The 22,133-nt window shown below is 44.4% G+C and overlaps 2 protein-coding genes across 7 annotated transcripts; one reads left to right on the forward strand and one right to left on the reverse strand.

Annotated features, from left to right (window-relative positions):
* Positions 1 to 1,184: 1,184 nt before the first annotated feature.
* LOC102511787 (cationic amino acid transporter 3) lies at positions 1,185 to 5,898 on the forward strand. Its single transcript, XM_032487378.1, is given in 13 exon segments — positions 1,185 to 1,579; positions 2,113 to 2,261; positions 2,894 to 3,071; positions 3,280 to 3,392; positions 3,552 to 3,598; positions 3,600 to 3,775; positions 3,946 to 4,085; positions 4,189 to 4,291; positions 4,468 to 4,658; positions 4,863 to 4,912; positions 4,914 to 5,030; positions 5,515 to 5,623; positions 5,777 to 5,898. Coding segments are annotated over 13 exon segments (1,890 nt in total).
* Positions 5,899 to 8,707: 2,809 nt separating this feature from the next.
* On the reverse strand, positions 8,708 to 22,129 carry ZNF331 (zinc finger protein 331). Of its 6 annotated transcripts, none has more exons than XM_032487781.1 (5): positions 21,979 to 22,129; positions 20,855 to 20,923; positions 16,189 to 16,274; positions 15,017 to 15,143; positions 8,708 to 12,598 (listed from the first exon to the last, which is right to left on the reverse strand). In XM_032487781.1, exons 3-5 carry the CDS (start codon positions 16,195 to 16,197, stop codon positions 11,262 to 11,264), a joined length of 1,473 nt encoding a protein of 490 aa, XP_032343672.1. In that variant the 5' UTR covers positions 16,198 to 16,274; positions 20,855 to 20,923; positions 21,979 to 22,129; the 3' UTR covers positions 8,708 to 11,261. The 6 variants fall into 6 exon arrangements, with proteins under 6 accessions (XP_032343672.1, XP_032343674.1, XP_032343675.1 ...); XM_032487783.1 differs by having other exon boundaries at positions 21,896 to 22,097; XM_032487784.1 differs by lacking the exon at positions 21,979 to 22,129 and adding an exon at positions 21,627 to 21,773.
* Positions 22,130 to 22,133: the final 4 nt, after the last annotated feature.

The following is a 22,133-nucleotide window of genomic DNA, read 5'->3' on the forward strand; positions in this document are numbered from 1 at the left end:
CCAGGAGACTTGAGCCTTTCTCTAGAAACTTGGGGGGCACAGAGGAACTTTTGTACCTGGGACGGTCCTGCAGGGTCCTGCGCAGTTTCAATCCCCCCTTTTCTTTGATACTCCTCAGTCCTGAAGGGAAAGGGGTGGGACAAGAGAGGGAATAAAGTTTTGGGTGGAGAGATCAACCATAAACCCATAAACTTGGCAAGGGAACTTGGTTTTGGGGGGACTTGCTTTCAATTTATCCGATCACTGAGCCCCTTAAACTGTCTCTTCACACACACGAAGGAAGGGAGGGGATAATGGCAATAATTTCCCCTGTTTTATGGAGGAAAGGAGGACAAAGCAGTATACAGCTTGTGCAAAATCAAAGCCACACGGAGCAGTGCTAGCTCTGAACCAGCAGGGCTGACTGATTTTGCTAAAAAGAAAAAATTAATCAATATTCTTATCCACTCACCTCATCCCAGTTAAGCAGCTGCTGTGTGCCAGGCACTGTGCTGGAAGCTTTTGCTTCTGTAGGGGTGGGAAACTTTTCTTGCCTGGTCTAATAGTTAAATTGACATAAGACAGATTAACTAATTTCCTATGTATAGGAGACACAAAAACGGAGGCTCGAAGACAGCCAGGCAATGGGGGCTTATATGCTACTACCCTGAGTGAAGGAGAAGGAGGTAGGGATCTGGGGCTTCAAAGGGGAGGAAGGCAACCCCAGGAAGGAGGGAAGAGCAAATGCTTGATAAATATTTGCCACTTGATGCAGACATATCCCTGAAATAAAGAATTGCCTCTCTTAATAGCTCTCTTCCTGGCATGGGCCTCATGACCTAGATTATTCTGAGCAGTTAAGGGAGAGGCAGAGAGCTCTCCCTGAGCCTGCTGGGTCTTGACTGCCTTCGGCTCAAAGCAACCCACATGCCAAAGTGGCACATCTGGGGAGACGGATTCCTTTCCCGCTCACTTCTCTTCAAGCCGCTCTTCCGGGAACTTTGAAACATGCTGAAAGTCTTTATGTTTGAAGAAATCAAAGCTCAGAGTTGGAGAACTTGCTCAATGTGTCCCTTTACCACCTGCTCCCCATAAGTCCGTTGCTCCATGGAATTTGTGTCCCAGGGCCACGGGTGGATGGACGTTCTTGATAGTTTTTTGTCCTGTTCTCTCAGCAGATCTGAGCCTTCTCAACTCCATCTAGAATGCTGTGTCAGGATGTTCTCCGATTCGGTCAGAAGCTGGTCCGCAGGCAGCTGCTGGAGCCCAGGGAGGGGTCTGAGAGTCTCCTGGCTCGTTGTCTGAACACCCTCGACCTGGTGGCCTTGGGTGTGGGCAGCACCCTGGGGGCTGGCGTGTACATCCTGGCTGGAGAGGTGGCCAAGGACAAAGCTGGACCGGCAATCGTCATCTGCTTCCTGGTGGCCGCCCTGTCTTCTGTGTTGTCTGGGCTCTGCTATGCGGAGTTTGGGGCCCGGGTACCACGTTCTGGGTCTGCGTACCTCTACAGCTATGTCACAGTGGGAGAACTGTGTGCCTTCATCACTGGCTGGAACCTCATACTGTCCTATGTCATTGGTGAGATGATGGGGTGGGGAAGGTGTGGGGGTTAAGGCTGGGAAACCAGGAGGGGGATTTGGGTCTTCAGTGATTCACCTTGTGGGGTGAAGTGGGTAGTAGTGGCGGGAAAACCCCACAAGTTCATTCTGTTTAGGTCTGTCCTGCTTTCCTTACATGACTGAACAAGAACCAAGAGGGAAAGGGAAGTGTAGGACGCGGGTGAGGGAGACAGGCTCATCCCTCACCACTGTGAAGGCTTTGCTCAGCTCTTGCCTTCCTGGCGTTTTCCTTTACCATTTGATTACAAATTTCAGCCTTCATCTCTCAGACCTCCCAGTCCCACTTACCCTGTTTTCTTTTCTGCATAACATTGTTCTCCTAACGTGTTAGCTGATCTATTTTGTGGATCATCTGGGTCTACTCTCTCCAACCCATGAAAAGAAATTCTTTGAGATTAGGTATCTTGTATGCTTCCCCCATCCCTGACAAAATACACCCCAGGGCACATGGTAGGGGTACGATTCATGTTTGTCAACAAGCATTCCTCCTCCTGCCGCTGCAGGCACCCGCCAGCGTGGCCAGGGCCTGGAGCTCCGCCTTTGACAGCCTGACTGGGAACCACATCTCTCAGGGGTTACAGGGCACTTTCTCCCGGCATGTGCCCTACTTCCTGGCCAAGTACCCAGACGTTTTTGCATTTGCACTGGTGCTGCTGCTCACAGGTGACACAGGGGCAGACAGGATGGGAAGAGGTGGGTGTGGAAAGGGAGCTGGTATGGGGAAGGCTTTGAGAGGCGGAATGGTGGTGGGGTTAGGACTGGAAAGAAGGGCCTGTGATATGAGAGACAGGAAGGCAAGACACAGACCATTGCTTCCCATCCTTGGCAATACTGACAGTCTGGGCTGGACCATTCCTTGGTGTGGGGTGCTGTCTTGTGCATTTTAGGTTTTTAAAAAACTCATTGTCGAGTGTTGAGTAGCATCTCTGGCCCTTCTCACTAGATCCCAGTGATTTATTATTTCCCCCTCGCTTTATTGAGATATAATTGATATACAAAATTATGTAAGTTTAAGGTGTACAATGTGATGATTTCTTAGATGTATATATTGTGGGAAATTCATCATCAGAAAATGTACAATTCAGTGGCACTTAGCACACTCACAGTGTCGTGCAACCATCACCTCCAGCTAGTTCCAAACACTTTCATCGCCCCAAAAGGAAACCCTGTACACATTTAGCTGTTACTGTCCATCCATCCACCACCACCAGCCCCTCAGCCCTGGCTACCACCTGTCTTTCTGTCTCTATGGATTTAACTGTTTTAGAGGCTTCACAAATCCATCTTTCCCACAGGAGTACTGGTTCTGGGAGCTCGAGAGTCAGCCCTGGTTACCAAAGTGTTCACAGGCCTGAACCTTTTGGTTCTCGGCTTCGTCATCGTCTCTGGCTTCACTAAGGGAGACCTGCACAACTGGCAGCTCACAGAACAGGACCACAAATTGGCCACATCTGGATCCAATGGCACCTATAGGTTAGCAGGGTGCTCCTGCCAATAGCAAGGCTTGTGGGTAGGGAGTGGGCATGCAGAATGGGGAATATGATGTGGAGTAAAGAGATCTCAGCTGCTGGATCCAGGCGATGGGGGCACTAGGGGCCAGGACTTGAGGTATTTTTTGAGAAATCCAGTATGGCTGAACATACCTCACCTACGTTCTTCCTCGTTCCTTCTCTCACCGCAGCTTGGGCCCTCTGGGTTCTGGAGGGTTTGTGCCTTTTGGCTTTGATGGGATTCTCCGAGGAGCAGCCACTTGTTTCTATGCATTTGTTGGTTTTGATGCCATCGCCACTACAGGTAACATGGTCACTGTGTGTCCCATCGGAGGTTCAGGCACAGTTTGGGCTGCCTTTGGGAAGAGGGGTTGGTAGAAGGCTAGCCTGCTTTGGGAGGTTCAAGAGGGAGGCGGATTTTGTGCTTTCACCCCAGTGTGTTTTCCTTCCACCCATCCTGCAGGGGAGGAAGCCCGGAATCCTCAGCGCTCCATCCCCTTGAGCATTGTCAGTCTCACTGTTCATCTGCTTTTTGGCGTATTTTGGCGTCTCAGCGTCACTCACCCTCATGATGCCCTACTACCAGATTGACCCTGAGAGCCCCTTGCCACAGGCTTTTCTCCATGTTGGGTGGGCTCCTGCCAGCTATGTGGTGGCTGTTGGCACCCTCTGTGCGCTTACATCCAGGTCAGTTGCAAAGCTTTTCCCTGTCTGCTCTCAGATTCGCAGGTATCCCAGCTCTTGGGATTTAGAGACAAGTGGTAAAGACAACTTACCCCACATAGACTAAGGAACAGAAGAAGCCCCAGTCTGTCCTGCTTCTCCACGTCCTCACATGTTTCCATTTTCCCTTCCAGCCTCCTGGGTGCCATGTTTCCCATGCCTCGTGTGATCTATGCAATGGCAGAGGACGGGCTCCTTTTCCGGGGACTCGCCCGGATCCACACCCGCACACACACCCCCATCGTGGCCACCTTGGCTTCTGGAACTCTTGCAGGTGACTAAACAAAGCCACTCCTTCTTTGATCAATTTCCTTAACATGGGTATTTCTACTGATTTCTCCCTCCCTCCCCCAACCACGTTTGTGCCCTCTTTCTAGGGGTCATGGCGTTACTCTTCGAGCTCAGTGATCTTGTGGACCTCATGTCAATTGGGACCCTTCTTGCCTACTCCCTTGTGGCTTTTTCTGTCCTTGTTCTCAGGTGAGAGTCCACTGCATCTCAACTGGGGGTCTTGGCGTCTTGGCAGTTGATGGGGAGGTGACCCTCTTCTGCCCTCTAAATGTCCTGCTATGTTTAATTTGGGAAGAAGATGGGTTAAACTGTGTGTAGGGTGAGTGCGGGCCGCTGTTAATATTGCCTTAATACCTCTAACTCAGGTACCAGCCAGACCACAGTTTAAGCAGGAATGAGAACAAAATTGAGATGGAGCCTGTAGTTGAGGAAAATCCTTTGGAATCTGTACCTAAAGCAGGAATCTTAAAGACTCTAAAGAGTCTGTGTGACCCTATCAACACCAGCCCCACTCTGAAATCTGGCCGGATTGTCTACGGATGTGCCTTACTGCTTGGTGAGCAGCGGGATGGCTGTTTGGCGGTGTCCTGCCGTTGACAGGAGCAGGTGGGAGTGTGTGTCTTTGGCAGTGGAGGCACAGTCTTGGAGACAGAATGGTCCTTTGTGATGTGGGCAGTTCTGCTGGGGGAGGGGTGTGACCCAAGGCCTGACACACCGGCTTCTGGACTTGACCCTGTTCTCCTCCCACTGGACCCTGCAGTTCTCCTGCTGACGGCCCTGAGCCTGGTGCTGGCCCAGTGGCCCCTGCCGTGTGTTCTCTGGAGACCCCGTCTGTACAACGGTGGCTGTGCTGCTGCTGGTGCTCAGCGCCGGGGTCACTGTCACCATCTGGAGGCAGCCCCAGAGCCCCACTCCTCCTCCCTTCAAGGTAACTGACTTTAAATGACTAAACCATCCACCCTGAGTGAAGGAAGTCTGCACATTGTGAGGTCTCAAGTATCCTTAAAAAATGTTTTTATTGAAGTGTAGTTTACAATGTTAGTTTCAGGTGTACAGCAAAGTGATTCAGTTGTATATATACATAATACGCACTTTTTCAGATTCTTTTCCATTATACGTTATTACAAGAAATTGAATATAGTTGCCTGTGCTCTACAGTAGACCTTGTTGTTTATTTTATATATAGTAATGGGTGTCTTAATCTCTAACCCCTGATAGGTCGGAACTATCTTTGCTGGACTAGGGAAGGAGGGGAGGTGCTATATATAACCGGCGGCTTCGGTGCTTTACACACCCAGCCTGGGGAGGCGCTGGCTGCACAGTGTGAACAGGCCTGGCGTCCCCCCCCCCCCCCACGTGGAGGAGGGGGTCTGCCTTTGTGATGTTCAGGGATTAACTGCCTTTGCCCGCAGGTGCCTGCTCTGCCTGTCCTTCCACTGCTGAGCATCCTTGTGAATGTTTACTTGATGATGCAGATGACCACTGGGACTTGGGCCCAGTTTGGCATCTGGATGGCAATTGGTAAGTGGGTTTCCTGGGATAAAGAAGGCCTCTTAAGTGACTTAACCCTCTTCCTGTTATATCTCTTCTGAACTGTCAGATGCCATAGGAGGCCTGTTGGGCATTTGTAAGTTGGAGAGTGCCTATTCCCTCATTGTCTCATTTCCCTATTAGGATTCACCATATACTTTGGATATGGGATCCGACACAGCTTGGAGAATAACACTGATCCACAGCCTCCAGCCTCCAACTCACAGACTCTTGACAAAAACACCCCTGGTGATGAATTAGCTTAACCACAGGAAATAGATGCTGTGTGGAATCCCTCCGTACACTGGATACCGGAGGTTTCTTCAGTGGGACACTTGGAGCCTCTATGGAGTGTGAAGGTGGAATTCATTTAAAGCTCTGTATTTATTGCCAGTGGACAAAATGACTTTAATGGTCTATAATTTTTAAGTAAGCTTTTAAAAGCATGATATACATACAGAATAGTGCATGCTTCCGAAGTGTGCAGCAAGGTGAAATTTCACAAAGATAGTACAGTAAGTTAACCAGCAACTAGAGGAAGAAATAAAATACTAACCTGCACATAAGAAGCGCCTTCTTAGGACTTTTTCCAGCAAAAACAGAGATTGCCACGTGGGAAGAAGACACAGGTAACTAAACACTGTGTCAAGAGTTGCACTGTGTTTATTTTTTTGTGGTTTGATTCTCCACTTTGATTCATCTTCTTTAATGACATTCAATAAGTCTTTGCTATTATTTCCAAATAATCTGTGGGAATTATTCCTAAATGATTTAAAATTTTGATGCTGTTATTTTTTTCTTTTGTTACTGGTGAAATAAAAGTTTTGTGTTTATTTTAAAGTTAAAAAAACCCCTAAATACACATAGTTTTAAATTTATTATCATAGCTCAGCAAAGGTAGAATACAAATAAAATAAAATAGGGAAAATGAATGACTTTAGATTAGCACATTCATCCTTCATTTTCAGGATGATAACATCAAACGGTGATTCTTAAACTTCCTGGGTTTTTTTTTTTTTTTTTGGTGGGAGGAGGTAAGTAGGTTTATTATTTATTTATTTAGTCATTCTTAGAGGAGGCACTGGGGATTGAACCCAGGACCTCTACCACTTGAGCTATGCCCTCACCCATCTTACTGGACTTTTGATACCTGCGTATTTCCACTGGGATATTTTAATCCACATCTGCCATCTTCATCCATTCATTCTTTTTTTTTTATTATTAAGGTATAGTTGATTTACAACATTATATTAATTTCAGGTGTACAACACAGTGATAACAGTCTTGTTATAGATTATACTTCATTTAAAGTCATTTATTCCCACGTGCTGTGCAATATATCCGGTAGCTTGTTTTATACCTGGTAACTTGTACTTCTTACTGCCCTACCCGTTTGCCCCAAGCCCTTCCCTCTCCCCACTGACAACCACTGTTTTGTTCTGAGTCTGCTTCTGTTATGTTCACTTGCTATATTTTTTAGTTTCCACATATGCGTGATACAATACTTCTTTCTCCATGTGACTTTTTTCACTTAGCATAATGTCCTCCAAGTCCATCCACGTTGCTGCAAATTGCAAGATTTCAATTCTTCAACGTTGAGCAGTATTCCTTCCTTTCCTTTTCTTTCTATCTTATCACATTTTCTTTATTCATTTATACAACTGATGGACACTTAGGTTGTTTCCGTATCTTGGCAACTATAAGTAACGCTGCTATGAGCACTGGGGTGTGTGTATCTTTTCAAATTAGTGTTTTTTTCTCTTTGGATATATAGCCAGGACTGGGATTGCTGGGTCATATGGTAGCTTTATTTTTATTTTTTTGGAAACCTTCATACCTGCTTTCCACAGTGGCTGCGCCAGTTTACATTCCTACCAACAGTGTGATAGGGTTCCTTTTTCTCCACATCCTCGCCAACATGTGTTATTTGTGTTCTTTTTGATGATGGCCGTTCTGATGGGTGTGAGGTGATACCTCATAGTGGTTTTGATTTGCACTTCCCTGATGATTAGCTAAGTTGCTAATCTCTTCACTTCAAATGCACTGTAACAGGTAACTGCTTCTTCTCTTTACACCGCTTCAGCTTGCAGAAGGTTTCACGGGAACACTGCCTTCGCGTGGCTGGGGAGACCTGTAACGGCCTTGACTGTAGGTTAACACACATTCAGGAGAAGACTGGGAGAGCTGTAATGAGGCGAAGTTGTGCTGAGGATGTGGTGTGATTAAATTTAGTTTATTGAACAGTTTAACATTGTAATGTTTCAGCTTAAATATTTATCTTCATCTATCATTCACTTTTACAAAATTTTCTCTCAAACATTTCTCTGACAGTTATCTAGTATTTTACTCAAAAGTTACATTCTCAGTGAGACTGTCCCTGGATATCCTGAAAAAGAAGATCTTAAATTCAGTAGACACTTCCCATCCCCAGCTCCTCACCTCTTCTGTTTACCTGGAGGCCTGAAGCACAACTGTACTCTGTATGTCTTCAACATCCACAGAGGTCCCACCTGTGGGCCAGTCTGGTTAGCTGCAGCTGAGTCTTCTGTCAAAGTATTTAAATATTCTATTTTTTTCCCTTTATTTGAAATTTCAGTTGGCTGGGTCACTCATTACATAATAGTTTAAAGAAAATGAATTCTGTCTAATGAAAGATAGACTGTTCCTCCAGCACAACCATGTATTACCAGATGTGGAAGTTTTCAATGGATTTTTGCATGAATTTTGCTTCATACTAATACTGCAATAGTCCCCACACCCTGCAAACAAACAGACAAACAGACAAAAAAACAGACTCCACAGAGAGTCAACAATGCAATTTTCACTAAGGAGCTCCCCAAAATAAGAGGCAGTGCTTTGGGAAAAGTGCATATGTCACGGGAAGATTTTTAATTAATGCTATAAAACAGTATATTCTTACAAGTGGGAATGCTGAGTCAAAGACACACACACATTTAAAAATTTTGACAAATGTTGCCAAATTGCAGTTGAGAATAGCCCTGTTTAAACATAATGACAGCCACATACGTAATTAAAAGTTTCCTAGTGGCACATTAAGAAAGCAGAAAGACAAAATTAACTTGAATAATATACTTTATTTAGCCGAAAACATCCAAAATGTTATCATTTTGACATGTAATAAAAGTACAAATTATTAATGAGATATTTTACCTTCCGTGTTTCCAGTCTTCAAATCTCAGTGTGTATCTTACACTTCCTTTACCACCTGGCCACATTTCAAGTGCTCAAGAGTCTGTGGAGCTATTTGTTACCATATTGGATAATGCTGATCTAGAGTTTTCTCCCATGCTCGCCTTAGTTTAGTGCAGTAGTCAGGTAAACTCTAGTCCATAGCTCAAATCTCGCCTGTGGCCCTGATTTTGTATGGTCTAGAGGCTGAGTGTTTTTTATTTTTAAAAGGCTATTAAAAAAAGTAAAGAGGAATATGTGACCCAGAGCATATGTGACCTGCAAAACCTAAAATATTTACTATTTGGCTCTCAACTGGAAAACCTTGGCAATCCCTGTTCTGGTATAACTGAATGTACTCAGGTTTACTGTGTTTACTTGCAATGTTGATATGTTCAAGTTTCCGTGCGTTTGTGATGTTTCACCACCACCACGCACACCTAGAAGAGACTGGAAGCATCTCTATTGATCTTGGACTTCTCTGCAAAATGACTTTTCCCCCCGTCATCAGTCTAGCTAAAGGTTTGCCCATTTTGTTGATCTTTTCAAAGAACCAACATCTGGCTCCGTTGATTCTTTTTATCATGTAGAAAAATTCTCCATTTCATTTTTCTCCACTCTAATCCCTGTTATTTTCTTCCTTCTGTTGCTCTTGGTTTAGTTCGCTCTTTCTCTAGTTTCTTACCATGAAGAGTTAGTTTACTTACTTGAGATCTTTCTTCTATTTAAATGTAGGCATTTACTCCTATACATTGTCATTAAAGCATGGCTTCCACTGCATCCCGTAAGTTGTGTTTTGTTTTGATTTTCATTCCTATGTATTTTCTAATTTCCCTTATGAGATAAACCAAAGATAAGCACTACTTCAGCCTGATTCTGGACCCTCTGCTAGCCTCCACAGGGCACTCCTCTGGGTTCTAACCACACTGTCATCTTCTGTGCCAAGGTTCTCTCAATGGCTTTAGCAACAACCCTACATCTCCCAGGCTATACTCATGGACAGCATTCAAGTCCTCCTCCAGCTCTCAAAGGCTCCTCTTCTGGGCTCTCCCCTTTTCTCCAGTCTCCCAGGACCTGTCTGAGCTCTAGCTGATCACTCCCCATGTACCAGGCCCTCCCATGCCCATCAGCTTTTCAAACTCACTCCCATGGGCTCTAGCCTTCCCTCACCCACAGTCTCAGATTCCTCACCATGGACTCAAGTCCTTTCCCCAAGACAACACACTCCCTTCACTCTAGGAGTGACCCTCTTAAGACAGCTCAAGTCCCTCCTAAGTCTAACTGCTCCCTCAACTCCTCCAGGACTTGTTCCCAGGCTCTGGCCCCTTCCCTGGGACAAGCCCACTTGCCTCCCTCTAGCATCACCTCTGTATTGCTGCTGCAGGACCTCCAAGACTTGCAGAGGTCCACTGTGCTGGTTCTGTTCCTAAGAGGCCATGTTTGAATATCCAACAAAGAGACAACTTGTATACAGTTGTAATGTCAGCCTTTCTGGCAAGTGACCAGTGACATCACATGGTGATTTTATTTTGCATATTCTTGAGGAGCAATGATGTTTAACACATCTTCACTTACTTACTGGCCATTTGGTGATCTTAAATGCTTATGTAAGTCTCCCCCTACCTCTTAACTGATTTGTCATTTTATTAATGACTTGAAGGATTCTTTGTAATTTCAATGTGAAACCTTTGTCAGGTGTATGTTAATATCACCTCCCACTCTGCTTCTTGCTTTTTCACCAACTTCATGGTGTCATTCAATGATCAGAACTTTGTACTTTTGATGAAATCCAACTTAATAATTTTTAACGTTACATTTAGTGTCTTCTGTGTGCTAAGAAGTGCTGCCTACCCCAACGTTGTGACGGTAATCTGTATTTTCTTCTAGAAGTTTGTTAAGTCTTAACTCACTGCACCCACAGGGGTTTTAATAATTTACTAACAGCAATGCTACTAATAATGAGAACAACAACAGCTAGTATTTATTGAGCTTACAAAATACTCCAGATACACATTCAACAAGTGTACAGGTACCAAACTCATTTAATCACCACAACAGCAGTATTAGGTAGGTGTGATTAGCCCCACTTCACAATGCACAGGGGTAACAGCTAATTTCCCCAGGTCTCAGGGAGTAAAGAGGTGGGACGGTGATGACAACAGGTAGGGATTGTACCACGAGGAAAGGCTCTCCCACTTATGTTCCATCAGCAGAGTTTTACCCTAGAATAAACCTGAACTATGATAGAGATGAAATGGTACCGGACAGTTTCTATGCATTCATTAAACTAACCTATCCAGTAAAAAGTCACTACAACTGATTATGCTGTGATCAACAAGAAAAGGCCACTTCTCCGTTCTCCAAATTCACCTCTGATATGACTTCTGGTACTCTACAAGCAGGAAGGAGACCAGTAAAGGCTTTGTTATGTTACATTTTATCACAAATTTTCCTCATGTTGTGGAAGAAATGAATGCTGGACAGAGGCCACCGTGCGTTCTTTGTACGCAAAAGGTTTTTCAACAGTATGAAGTCTCTGATGTTCCTGAAGGTGGTTTGTGTGATTACATGCCTTTCCACATTCCTTACACGCGGAGGGTTTCTCACCGGTATGAATCTTCTGATGCTGTGTAAGCTGATGGCCATGACTGAAGGCCTTCCCGCATTCTTTACATCCATAGGGTTTCTCCCCTGTGTGAATCCTCTCGTGTTTGACAAGGCTGGACCCATAAATAAAGGCCTTCCCACATTCCTTACACTTGTAAGGTGTTTCGCCAGTGTGAATTCTCTCGTGCTGAGTAAGGTGATAGCCACAGTTGAAGGCCTTCCCACACTCTGCACATTTATATGGCTTCTCACCTGTATGGATTCTCTCGTGTTTCACGAGACTCGAACCCCAGCGGAAGGCCTTCCCACATTCCTTACATTCGTGAGGCTTCTCGCCGGTGTGGATTTTCTGATGCTGAGTGAGATAATTGACGCGAGTAAAGGCCTTGCCACATTCTTGACACTCATAGGGCTTCTCACCGGTATGAATTCTCTTATGTTGAACGAGGCTCGAACCACAAATAAAGGCCTTTCCACAGTCCTTACATTCATAGGGTTTCTCACCACTGTGAATCCTCTTATGCTGAATCAGCTTATACACACGGCTAAAGGTCTTGCCACAGTCTTTACATTCATAGTCTTTCTCACCGGTGTGGAATCTCTGATGCTGAGTGAGCTCATCGCCGCGCCTAAAGGCCTTCCCGCAGTCTTTACACTCATAGGGCTTCTCGCCCGTATGGATTCTCTTATGAATAACGAGGCTCGAACCCCATCGAAAGGCCTTCCCGCAGTCCTTACATTCATAAGGTTTCTCGCCAGTGTGGATTTTCTGGTGTTGGGTAAGTTGATTACCCCAACGGAAGGCCTTTTTACATTCTTTACATTCATAGGGTTTCTCGCCAGTGTGAATCTTCTGATGTTGAGTAAGCTGATAGCCACGACTAAAGGCCTTCCCACATTCCTTACATTCATAGGAATTTTCCCTATTGTGAAGTCTCTGGTGTGTTCTGACAGAGGCGTTTTCTCTGTAAGTGGGAGCTTTCCCACAGTTGATTATCATTTGATTGAAATATCCCTTTTGAGGGGCCTGTGGTCCTTCAAACTCACCTTCAGACATCCAGGCAAAGCCAAGGGATTTACTTTTTCCATTTGAGTTCCGTTTGGAAAAATTTATCTCATAAATGCCCTTGTGTGTAGGTAAACGCTTGGTCTCATATGGTGATTCCAAATCTGGAAAAAAAAAAAACCCAAAAAAACAAAACCCCAACATATTTTGTTTCCCTTTAAGAAAACAAAAACAAATCTAACCACAAGCCAAAAACTTCTTGATTAGAAATAAAACTTCTCTAATGGGAAATATGAATCACCTAGGGCTCTTATTAAAATGTAGCTTCCACATGTGGCACCACAATACTTGGTGAAGAAACACTGGAGAGAGTCTTGCTAAAGTCAAACAAGAAAAAGGCACTGACTATTAGCCCTACTGTTTACTATCAGCTGAAACAATTAAGCAAAAGAAATTAGAGGGATAAATCCCAAAAGTGAAGATGAAAAGGAGTACAATTTGTAGATGTGGTGATGAACCTGGAGAACCAGGAAAATCAAATACAGAACTGCTGTAAAAACTAGAAACAGATAGTTGGAAAACTATAGAATATATATGTGTGTGTGTGTGTGTGTGTGTATTCAATTAATATAATTAAAAGTAATTCTGGTTACAAACACCTAACATTCAAAAGCAACCAAAAAAGACAATGTGCAGAATGAAATTTAATAAATAAATTGTGGGATCCTTCAGAGGAAGTATTTAGAATAATCTGAGCATCAATAAGGGACTGCAAAATACCAAACATGTTTAAATTCATGAGTTCACAGATAATAAAAGATGGACTACAGTTTAAAGAATTGTTACAGTGAATAAATGAAGAGGCCATGATGGAATGTCACCATCCTGAACCCCTAATAAAACAGCGAATCTAGGTACTGTCAGTGACTGTAACAGCACAAAAGGAGACATAACCAGATGTTGCTTCATGGTGGAAGAACAGAGCACCCAGGGAGCAGTATCACCAAAAAACAGATGCAAAGAAAAGGAAGAAAGCACGGGAAGCTAGGATAACAGCCAACTTTCAGAAACTCTGAAGGGCGCAGGGTCGTGTTACCTACGCCCTTGCTACTCAATAGGGGTGAAATATAAGAAGATAAACAAATGGAGAGGGGAAGGGAGTGAATTAAAGTTCAAGGTGGTGACGTTTTCCTCAGAGGCCTTGGGCTTGGTTGGGACCTGTGTAGGGAGCCCTCCAAGCACCTCAGGTGCAGCTGCTCCCTGCCCAGCCGGCCACCCGTGGTGATGGTGGCCTGCCCTTGGCCAGACGGCTGTCCCTCTCCCCTGCACTGTCTTCGTGTCTCTTCCCTTTTCCCTCTCCACCAGCAAAGCTCTCTCCCTTGCTTCCATCAGACAGTCGTGTCTGGCTTAGAAATGAGATGTCCTGCTTTCAAAAGAAGAAGTGTCACATGATGTAGAACTTAGGAAAAATTGTTGGCTCCAAATTTTTTGACTGAACTTTAGTCAACCGAAATGTCAAAATGATAAAGACTTCAGAAAAGAGAAGGGTTGAAGGACCAACAGGAAACCAGACGGGTAGGGAAAAGAAAACTTCTAGAGGCAAATAGAATATGGCAGTTGAGAGTGTGGATTCTGGGGCCAGAATTCTTAGGTTCAATTCTTGCTTCTGTCTCCTTGGCTGACCAAGTCACTTTGTGCCCCTGTACACCTATCGACGAATTAGACACAACTGTTCCTGTCTCACAAGCCTGTGAGCATGAAATGTGTTTATACAAACACACACGAGTGCTTAGAATGCTTCCTGGTACAGAGCAAGCACAACAGTAACTATTCACATCAGGGTTATCATTTGCCAATAGAAAAGGAAGAAATTTCCTTAGATGTTTACAAGATGTTACCATCCAATGTTTAACTCAAAGTTCATGGATTGTAACTTCCAAGCTCAGTTCAGGTACAGTGTGTAGGAAGTGGAATACGCTCAGTTTGGTTTGACACACATTCTGTTTCTCAATCCACTTCTACATCAAACACAGAAGCTGGTTTACTGGAGGAAATCAAGTCACTGTGTTGAGCTGTTTTCCCTAGAGGAGGGTCCCCGAAGTACCATCAACAGCAATTTGAGCCACTTTTTCCTCTCCCGCCCCCAACACTCGGGGGCGTACTATATTTCACTACCTTTTCACTCTACTAATAAAATCTCCTGTTTATATCACACACACATACACACCCCCCCCCAAAACCCAGCAGTTTGAGTGTGAATGTAAGGTCATAGCATGAGGCTTGGTTTCTTTGAAAATGGTCATGAAATAAATATTCTAATAAAATAAATAATTCTAATTAATTCTTTGGTCACTAAGGCAATTACAGGAGGGGCCAGAGAAAGGTGGGAAGGTCACCGACGGATCAGGAGACCCTGGTGTGTGCGTAATGCCCATTTCCAACTGGACAAAGCTCAGACCGTTCCCTGGGCACAGGCAGAATGAAATTCAATTCTTTTCTTGAAAGACAGTCCTCAAGTTCACAGGGGAGGGCGCTGACACTCCAGGGAGCAGAGTCTCAGTTCCCTGAGGCAGGCGACTTACCCAGCGAGACCAGGTTACTGTAGTTCTCCAGCATCACATCCCAGTACAGGTCCCGCTGCGTGGAGTCCAGACACGCCCACTCCTCCTGAGAGAAGTCTATGGCTACATCTGAGAACGTCACCAAACCCTGAAAGCACAAACCCACACGTCCCCGATAAAACGGGAGGACAGAGTTTCACGAGGAAGGAAAGGAGAGGCAGGGCTACGCTCTGGGTTCGGGTAGACGCAGCGAGCGACTGCGAGCCTGTCCCGCGGGCGGGGGCCAGTGAGGACGTGGCCATGGCTGAAACAGAGCCCCTACACGTTCCTGGAGAGCCGAGCCCTACCGCTGCAGGGAAAACCACTACACCCTGCGGAATTCATCACGCCAGCCCGTCAGGAAACGGATAAAACCATCCCAGCTTGCCTCCCGTTCGCAAGCCCAGAGCCTGCTACCTGCCTGCCTCGTAAATTCTCAGCAAGTGTGGATTCCTACAACTTCCTTTTCCCTTTAAGGGGAAAGAAAAAAAGACAAACCTCTCAGGGCTTGCTTTCCAAATCTAATATAAAATCTTTTCTCTTAGAAAACAGGCTTTGCACCTTTGAATTTTTCAGGCGTCAGTTCACCACTTTGCCAGGTTGTCTTTTAAGCATTCTTTGTGATGACAAAGGCATTTTTTTATTCCATAATACAGACAGATTAGATTTCATTATTACAGTTACACACTTAGGTTGAGTAAAATGTCTAAGGTTTTCCCCGATTCCAGGAGTATAAGATCATTTATACCTTTGTACAAAATAACCTTACCTGGTACCACCCACCAGCCCTGCCGTTCCTTTGTCCCCGATTTAGAGGAAACTGGTATCAAATGATTCAGAAGCAAACAGACAGGTTTGTTCAGCAACGAAATTTATCCCCCGTGTCCCCTGGTAAGGACACGACCTCTAAGCCCAGAGGCCCCAGTTACTCTTGACAAGAGTACGTAGGAGATACCGAATGATTAGCTCAAGGGTTAAGTGAACATGAGCCACAGAGGCGGGCGCCAGGCTATCCGGCATCATTACTCGTTGGAACAGGCAGCGCCGGGAAGTGAGTACTTAGGTGGGACTCGCCTGGGCAGGAGGCTTCACGCTGTTTCATAGACGTATCCACAGTATCACATTTCAAGAAGGAAACAGAAATACACACTTACGCGGGCCATAGTTTTAGACTTCAAGGTCTGATCAGTACTCTTGGGGTTTCCTTTACTGGAGACACAAAATCCAGAGAAGTCCAGATCTAGACAAGGGAAAAAAGGCATTAAAATAAGTGCTCCCCAAATGATTTAATACAATCTTTTCACTCCTCCACCTTTGCTTCGAAAGAAACCCCAGCTTTTTGACCCACAAGATCTGCATATAAATGCATCTGGAGAAGATTAAAAGGATTCTGGGAAAAAAAACAAAAAAGCTCTCCCTGAAATCCCAGGAAATGCTGAATAGACAGGGCAGAGGAGCTTTGATTTTTTTTTTTTTTTGCCTTGAAGTCAGATCCAGACATTTTAGCAGGAGGAATCCTGGCCAGCTCCCTACTAGGGGCTATGAATAAAGAACTTGGCCTTGTCCAAAGAGATATGTGGCTTTGAGGGCTCAGCTTCTGAGAGGTAAGCTACATCACACCTGATGGGAACGTCTTTGTTCTGGGTAGGGACAGGCTGGGGCCTGGCCATGCCAGAAACACCAACCAGGTAATGGGAGCGGTGGGAGGCTTTGGGTCATAGGGGATCAGTTGACTTGGGAGATTGAGATTAACGTCTGGGCAATGAATCAATCAATCTAGTCTATGTGATCCATCAGTCGTGCCTACATGATGAAGCCCCAGTGAAAACTCTGGACACTGAAGTGTGATACTCTGAGTGATTTATCACACATCGATGTCGGCAGAATAATGAGTCCTGACTGCAGCGAGAAGATGCTGGGAGCTCCGTGACGGGAGCCCTCCTTGACCTCACCGTGTGCGCTTGTTTAACCTTGACTGACGTTACCTGCGTCCTTTCACTATAGTTAACTGTGACCGTGAGCAAAGTGGCTCTCAGTGAGTTCTGAGTCCTTCCAGTCCTAATTATTAAACCTGAAGGGGGTTGAGGGAAACTCTTGGATTTGCAGTTACCGTCAGAACTGAGGGTGGTCTTGTGTGGAGACTGTGGCATCAAACCTCACTGTGAGGCTGGCTAAGTCTGGGAAGAGGGCGGCGGCTTGGACCTGAGACTGGCTGTGTTGAGGGTGCTGAGTCTCACTGAGAACATCCTGCCCCCTTTAGTCACACCACTCAGGGTGGAGAGGGGCTGCACCATGCAAACTCAAAGCTCCTCTGGCCTCTAGACAGGGTGATGTGAGTCAAGACAGAGCAAGTAGACAGGGTGGAGAAGGAACTTCCCAGGCAGCGTCTGGGTCCAGGAAAGCTGACTGCAAAAATACATGTTTTACATTGCTGTTGTACTGGTTATTAAATGCTGAGTTAATATACAACAAGTTTCTTCAGTAGAGCACAGGGAACTATAGTCAGTATCTTGTAGCAATCTATAAGGAAAAGAATATGAATATGGAACAAATATATGTATGTTCAGAGAACACTTAAATGGGACACTTTTTAAAAAAATTGAGATAATTATACATTTATAAGCAAGAAATTATACAGAGAGATCCTGTGTACCCTTTTCCCAGTTTACCCCAATGGCAAAATACACTGCAAACCTATAGGAAAATATCACAGCCAGGACATTGACATTGATACAATCCAGCAGTTTTATTCAGGGTTTCCAGAGAATCATTTAAAAAAAATGAAAAAAGTAGAAATATAAATATCTCACAGTAGAGGGTAGATTAAATAGATTATGGTCTGTTATAATGGCATAATATATATGTTCCAGTAATGATATTGATTTGTATTAACTGAGAAAGAAATTTAAGATGAATTACCAAGTGGAGAAGGTATGTTTAAAAAGGTGTACATAATTTGGGACAAGAGGTCTTGGTGAGGTTAAGTACAAGGCTCTGTGGTCTGACTTTAGGATGTGAATCTTTGCTCTGACAGTTACTAACCTCCAGGATCTGTTCCCCTGCAGGTAAGACTCGGATAAAAACTGTACCTACCAGGTATGACTTTCTCAACTATTAAGACGATCATCTACATAAAACACAATAACATGTAATAATTATTTAATTCAAGTTAGCTGCTATGATTTAAGATCAATAAGATTATACATCCCTCTGTTTTTGTAAAACAAACTCAAGCCTGCTGTTTCCCCTTTTCCTCCTGCTAAAATACGTACTTCTCAAACCTGCTGTCCATATAATCACTGTTAACTAAAAACTTCCAGAGCCTCTTAAGAATGAATTCTTTTTAATTAACAGTAGCAAAAAAAGTCTAAGATAGATAAGGAGGAAGTATTCCCTCCCCATCAGCAAAAAGAGGGACAGACATGGTTCTACATCAAAAATCCAGTTCAAAGAATCTAAACTGAGAAGATGCCAAATTGAGAACATTAGTTAAGTGGTTGAATCTTGTCCTTTATGTGATACCGAAGATTTATGTGAACATTTTAAACTGTCATATTTTGTCCATATCCGCCTATGGAAATGTTACTTGGACAGTCCATTTATTATGCATCAGTGATCACCGTCATGTTCTGTGAAAGAAATATTAAAGTCCTAGAAAATCAAACTTAACAAAAAAAATTTTGGGGGGTAATTCTATCTATCTATCTATCTATCTATCTATCTATAGATTTAAGTCCTGGGGATTTAAGTCCTAGAAAACCTAACTTTTAAAATGTATTTTGCGGGGGGGGTAATTAGATTTATCTATCTACCTATTTAATGGAGGTACTGGGGATTGAACCCAGGACCTCATGCATGCTAGGCACGTACTCTACCACTGAGCTATACCCTCCCTTCCTAGAAAAATCTAACTTTGAAAGCCTGTCTTTCTTGATAATTTGTTGCCATGGGATTAGTTTCAAATGATGTCTCTCTAATCCTTTAAGGTGTAAATATGTGAGAGATGTTTTTCAAACAAGAAGGGAATCATTGGCACACCTCTCCCCTCTCTTCCTGCACACACGTATAATCGTATAATGTTGGCCCTTGGCTGAGATGGAGTCTTTTTACAAACTAAGATCTGGAGAGTCTTTGGCTCATTATAGACCAATAAGCAGGATTCAGTGCTCCAGAAACAAAACCACACACACATGCTTAGAGGGAGAGGGGAAGACTGGAAAACATACACACCAAAATATCAATATTAATTATCTCTGGAAGGTACAGTAATGGGTAATTTTGTGTTTCTTCTTTATAAGCTCCTTAGAAGACTGGATTTTTTTGCAGCAGGCCTGCATTAATCCCACTGTAAGAAATATACCTGAAGATAATTCCAAATTAAAAAAAATTGACAAAGAAAAGGACCACAGTTATGGGGGGCAGGGATGTTGCAGTTACTAAAGACAGGCCTGTGGTAGGTGGAGTAACAGTCTCCCTAAGACGTCCATGTCCTAAGCCTGAACCTGTGAATATGTTACATTACATTAAAGGGGAGTTAGGTTGCAGACAGACAGAGCGTGGACTGTGATAAAAGTGGTAATTTACCTCTGTGATCTTCCACCCCCAAACCCATAAACACAGTCTAATTATGAGGAAAACGTCAGATTCCAGTAGAGCAGCATCTTAACGAAACACCTAACCAGTACCTCTTAAAACTGTCAAGGTCATCAGAAACAAGGGAAGTCTGAGAAATTAGCAGAGCCAAGAGGCTCTTAAAAGGAGACACGACAATGAAATGTAATGTGGTATCCTGGATGGGATCCTGGAACAGATGAAAAGCATTATGGAAAAACTAAAGAAATCTGAATAAAGCATGGACTTCAGTTAACGATAATGTTTCAGAACTGGCTAATTGCAACTAATCCCCCATACTAACATGAGTTCTTAATAATGGGAGAAACTGGGTGCAGGGTACTTTGGAATTCTCCGTACTATCTTTGCAATTTTTCTGTAAACCTAAAACCATTCTAAAAAATAAAATCTATCAAAAAAAGAAAATCAATATTCAATCATACATTGCCCACGAAGCATCAAATATTTAACATGTGACCTTTCACAAACCCTGCTCTAGATCCAGGACTCATACTCAAAATCAAACCATACTGCTTCTCATCGTTCACACAAAAAATGTAGCTGAAACAAACTGAAACTGTCAGACCTCAAATAACACCTGGCTAATACAACAAATTTCTACTTATTGATTACAAAAAAAAAAAAAAAATCCCTGCCTTTAATGATAAAGATCTTTGCTCAAATCCTACTTTTCTTCTTTTTATTTTTGCATTCTTTTTTATTGAAGTATAGTCAGTTTACATTGTTATGTCAATTTCTGGTCAAACCCTACTCTTAAAAGCCTCATAAAGCTGATACCTTTGTGATTTACTAAAATGATCAAACCTTCTTTCTTAGTGCATTCTGAAGGTCAGCCCTGTGGAAAAGACCAAAGATACTTAGCATTTGATTCCACCTAAAAATTATTATTTTCCCTTACCAAATCACATCCCAGAAGTGCTAACATTAACTTCCCAGTAGTATTCCTCTATCCTATGCAGATTCTCAGAAGCCCACACAGGAGGATGTAAACAATTTGCCAAATGAGTATGTAAATATTCACTGGAGAGGGTTGGTCAGTGGGGAATACTCTGGCGAATATACTGCAGGACTCTTGGGGAGAAATTACTGGATAAGTCATTACTAGGAAGGACACTTTGGGCCAAGGAAAGCACATATTCTTAAACGCTATAAACACAAATCATTTACTGAACAAAAAAAATAACTTACAGGAACCTTGATCTTAAAAGGTGTGATAATTCTTCCTCCTCAAGATACCTTTTCTGGAGGATCGCTGGCCTGGAGGAAAGAGGAGGACAGAATGAGACACTAGGGCCTTTCTGGTGCACAGACAACATCAGAAAATATTCCCTAAGGACACCTTTTCCCATGTCTTATCTAAAATCAATCAGAAATCAGAGGGCATTGAGATCTGAGTATTTCAGATTCCTGGAGACTAGGCTCTAGTAATTGGGGTTCCCCCACCTCCCAGGTAAGGGGCCTCTCCCCTCCAAAAAATGAATATTATTCTTGAGGCTTTTCCATCCTGTCACTCAGGAAGCTTGAATGGAAAGCACCTTCAGCTTTAAAATTGCCATCTCAAGACGATGTCTGTGCCGTTCTTGTTAGTCATCGTCATTACAGGGTTCAGGCTCTGACCTCCCTTTGGGGCTGCTGTGCCCAAACAAGTACAACATGGTTGGGCCGTGAAGGCAGAGGGAGCAGCAGAGACATCGGAGCTACAGGTTACACTGTCACACAGCCCAGTTCTGACTCAATCCGTGGCCACGTACCCCAAGCACAATCCCGCACCTGTCACAGCCGAACAATCGTACACACTGTCATGAGGTACATCTTGGCTCTGTCACATCGACTGACGCCCACGCCAGAGACACGGCGAACGGCTCTGCTAACCCCACAGAAATGCAAAAGCACATCTCACAGCCACAGAGACACAACTGGGTCCCGCCACCCCCGCAGACCCCACACGCATGTAACTCACACAGAGCAGAGTGGCGGAGTCACGCTCACACGCACGCGAGGCACAGCCCTGGGGACGGGGCCCCGCTGCGTCCCCACCACACACAACAGATAAGTGCGTCACCACCACAAAGATAGGGCCTGTCGCCCTGACCGACGCTCATGCGCACACCTCAGTCAATGTACACGGCCGAGCCCGTCACACACACACACACACGCACACACACACACACACACACACACGCTCGCACTTCCTCCGCAGCCGCTCCCGCAGCCAGAGGCCGAGGCTACCTTTAGGGCCTCCTGGCTTTCTCCCTCACCACCATCGCTGCGGCATTCAGCGCGTGTTTCCTCATGGGATGCTAATAACTCACCGCTTGGGGCCCAACCATCAGCAGGACGTTAGGAGGGATCGTAAGCGTTGACGTTAACTCCGGACAGCGTCACCAGGAAACCAGAGCTTGGGGGGAAAAAAACCCTTTGCGCAGGACGAGCGGCTCCCAGCATGCAACTCCGCGCGCTCCTGACG

The sequence above is a fragment of the Camelus ferus genome, chromosome 9 (assembly GCF_009834535.1).
Source record: "Camelus ferus isolate YT-003-E chromosome 9, BCGSAC_Cfer_1.0, whole genome shotgun sequence".
NCBI classification, from domain to species: Eukaryota; Metazoa; Chordata; class Mammalia; order Artiodactyla; family Camelidae; genus Camelus; species Camelus ferus.

What these genes read in the sequence shown, in the direction of transcription:
- ZNF331 (XM_032487781.1), bottom strand. An exon ending in CAGTAACCTGGTCTCGCTGG is followed by an intron (nt 12,599 to 15,016) that starts GTAAGTCGCCTG and finishes TTTTTTTTCCAG; the next exon opens with ATTTGGAATCACCATATGAG.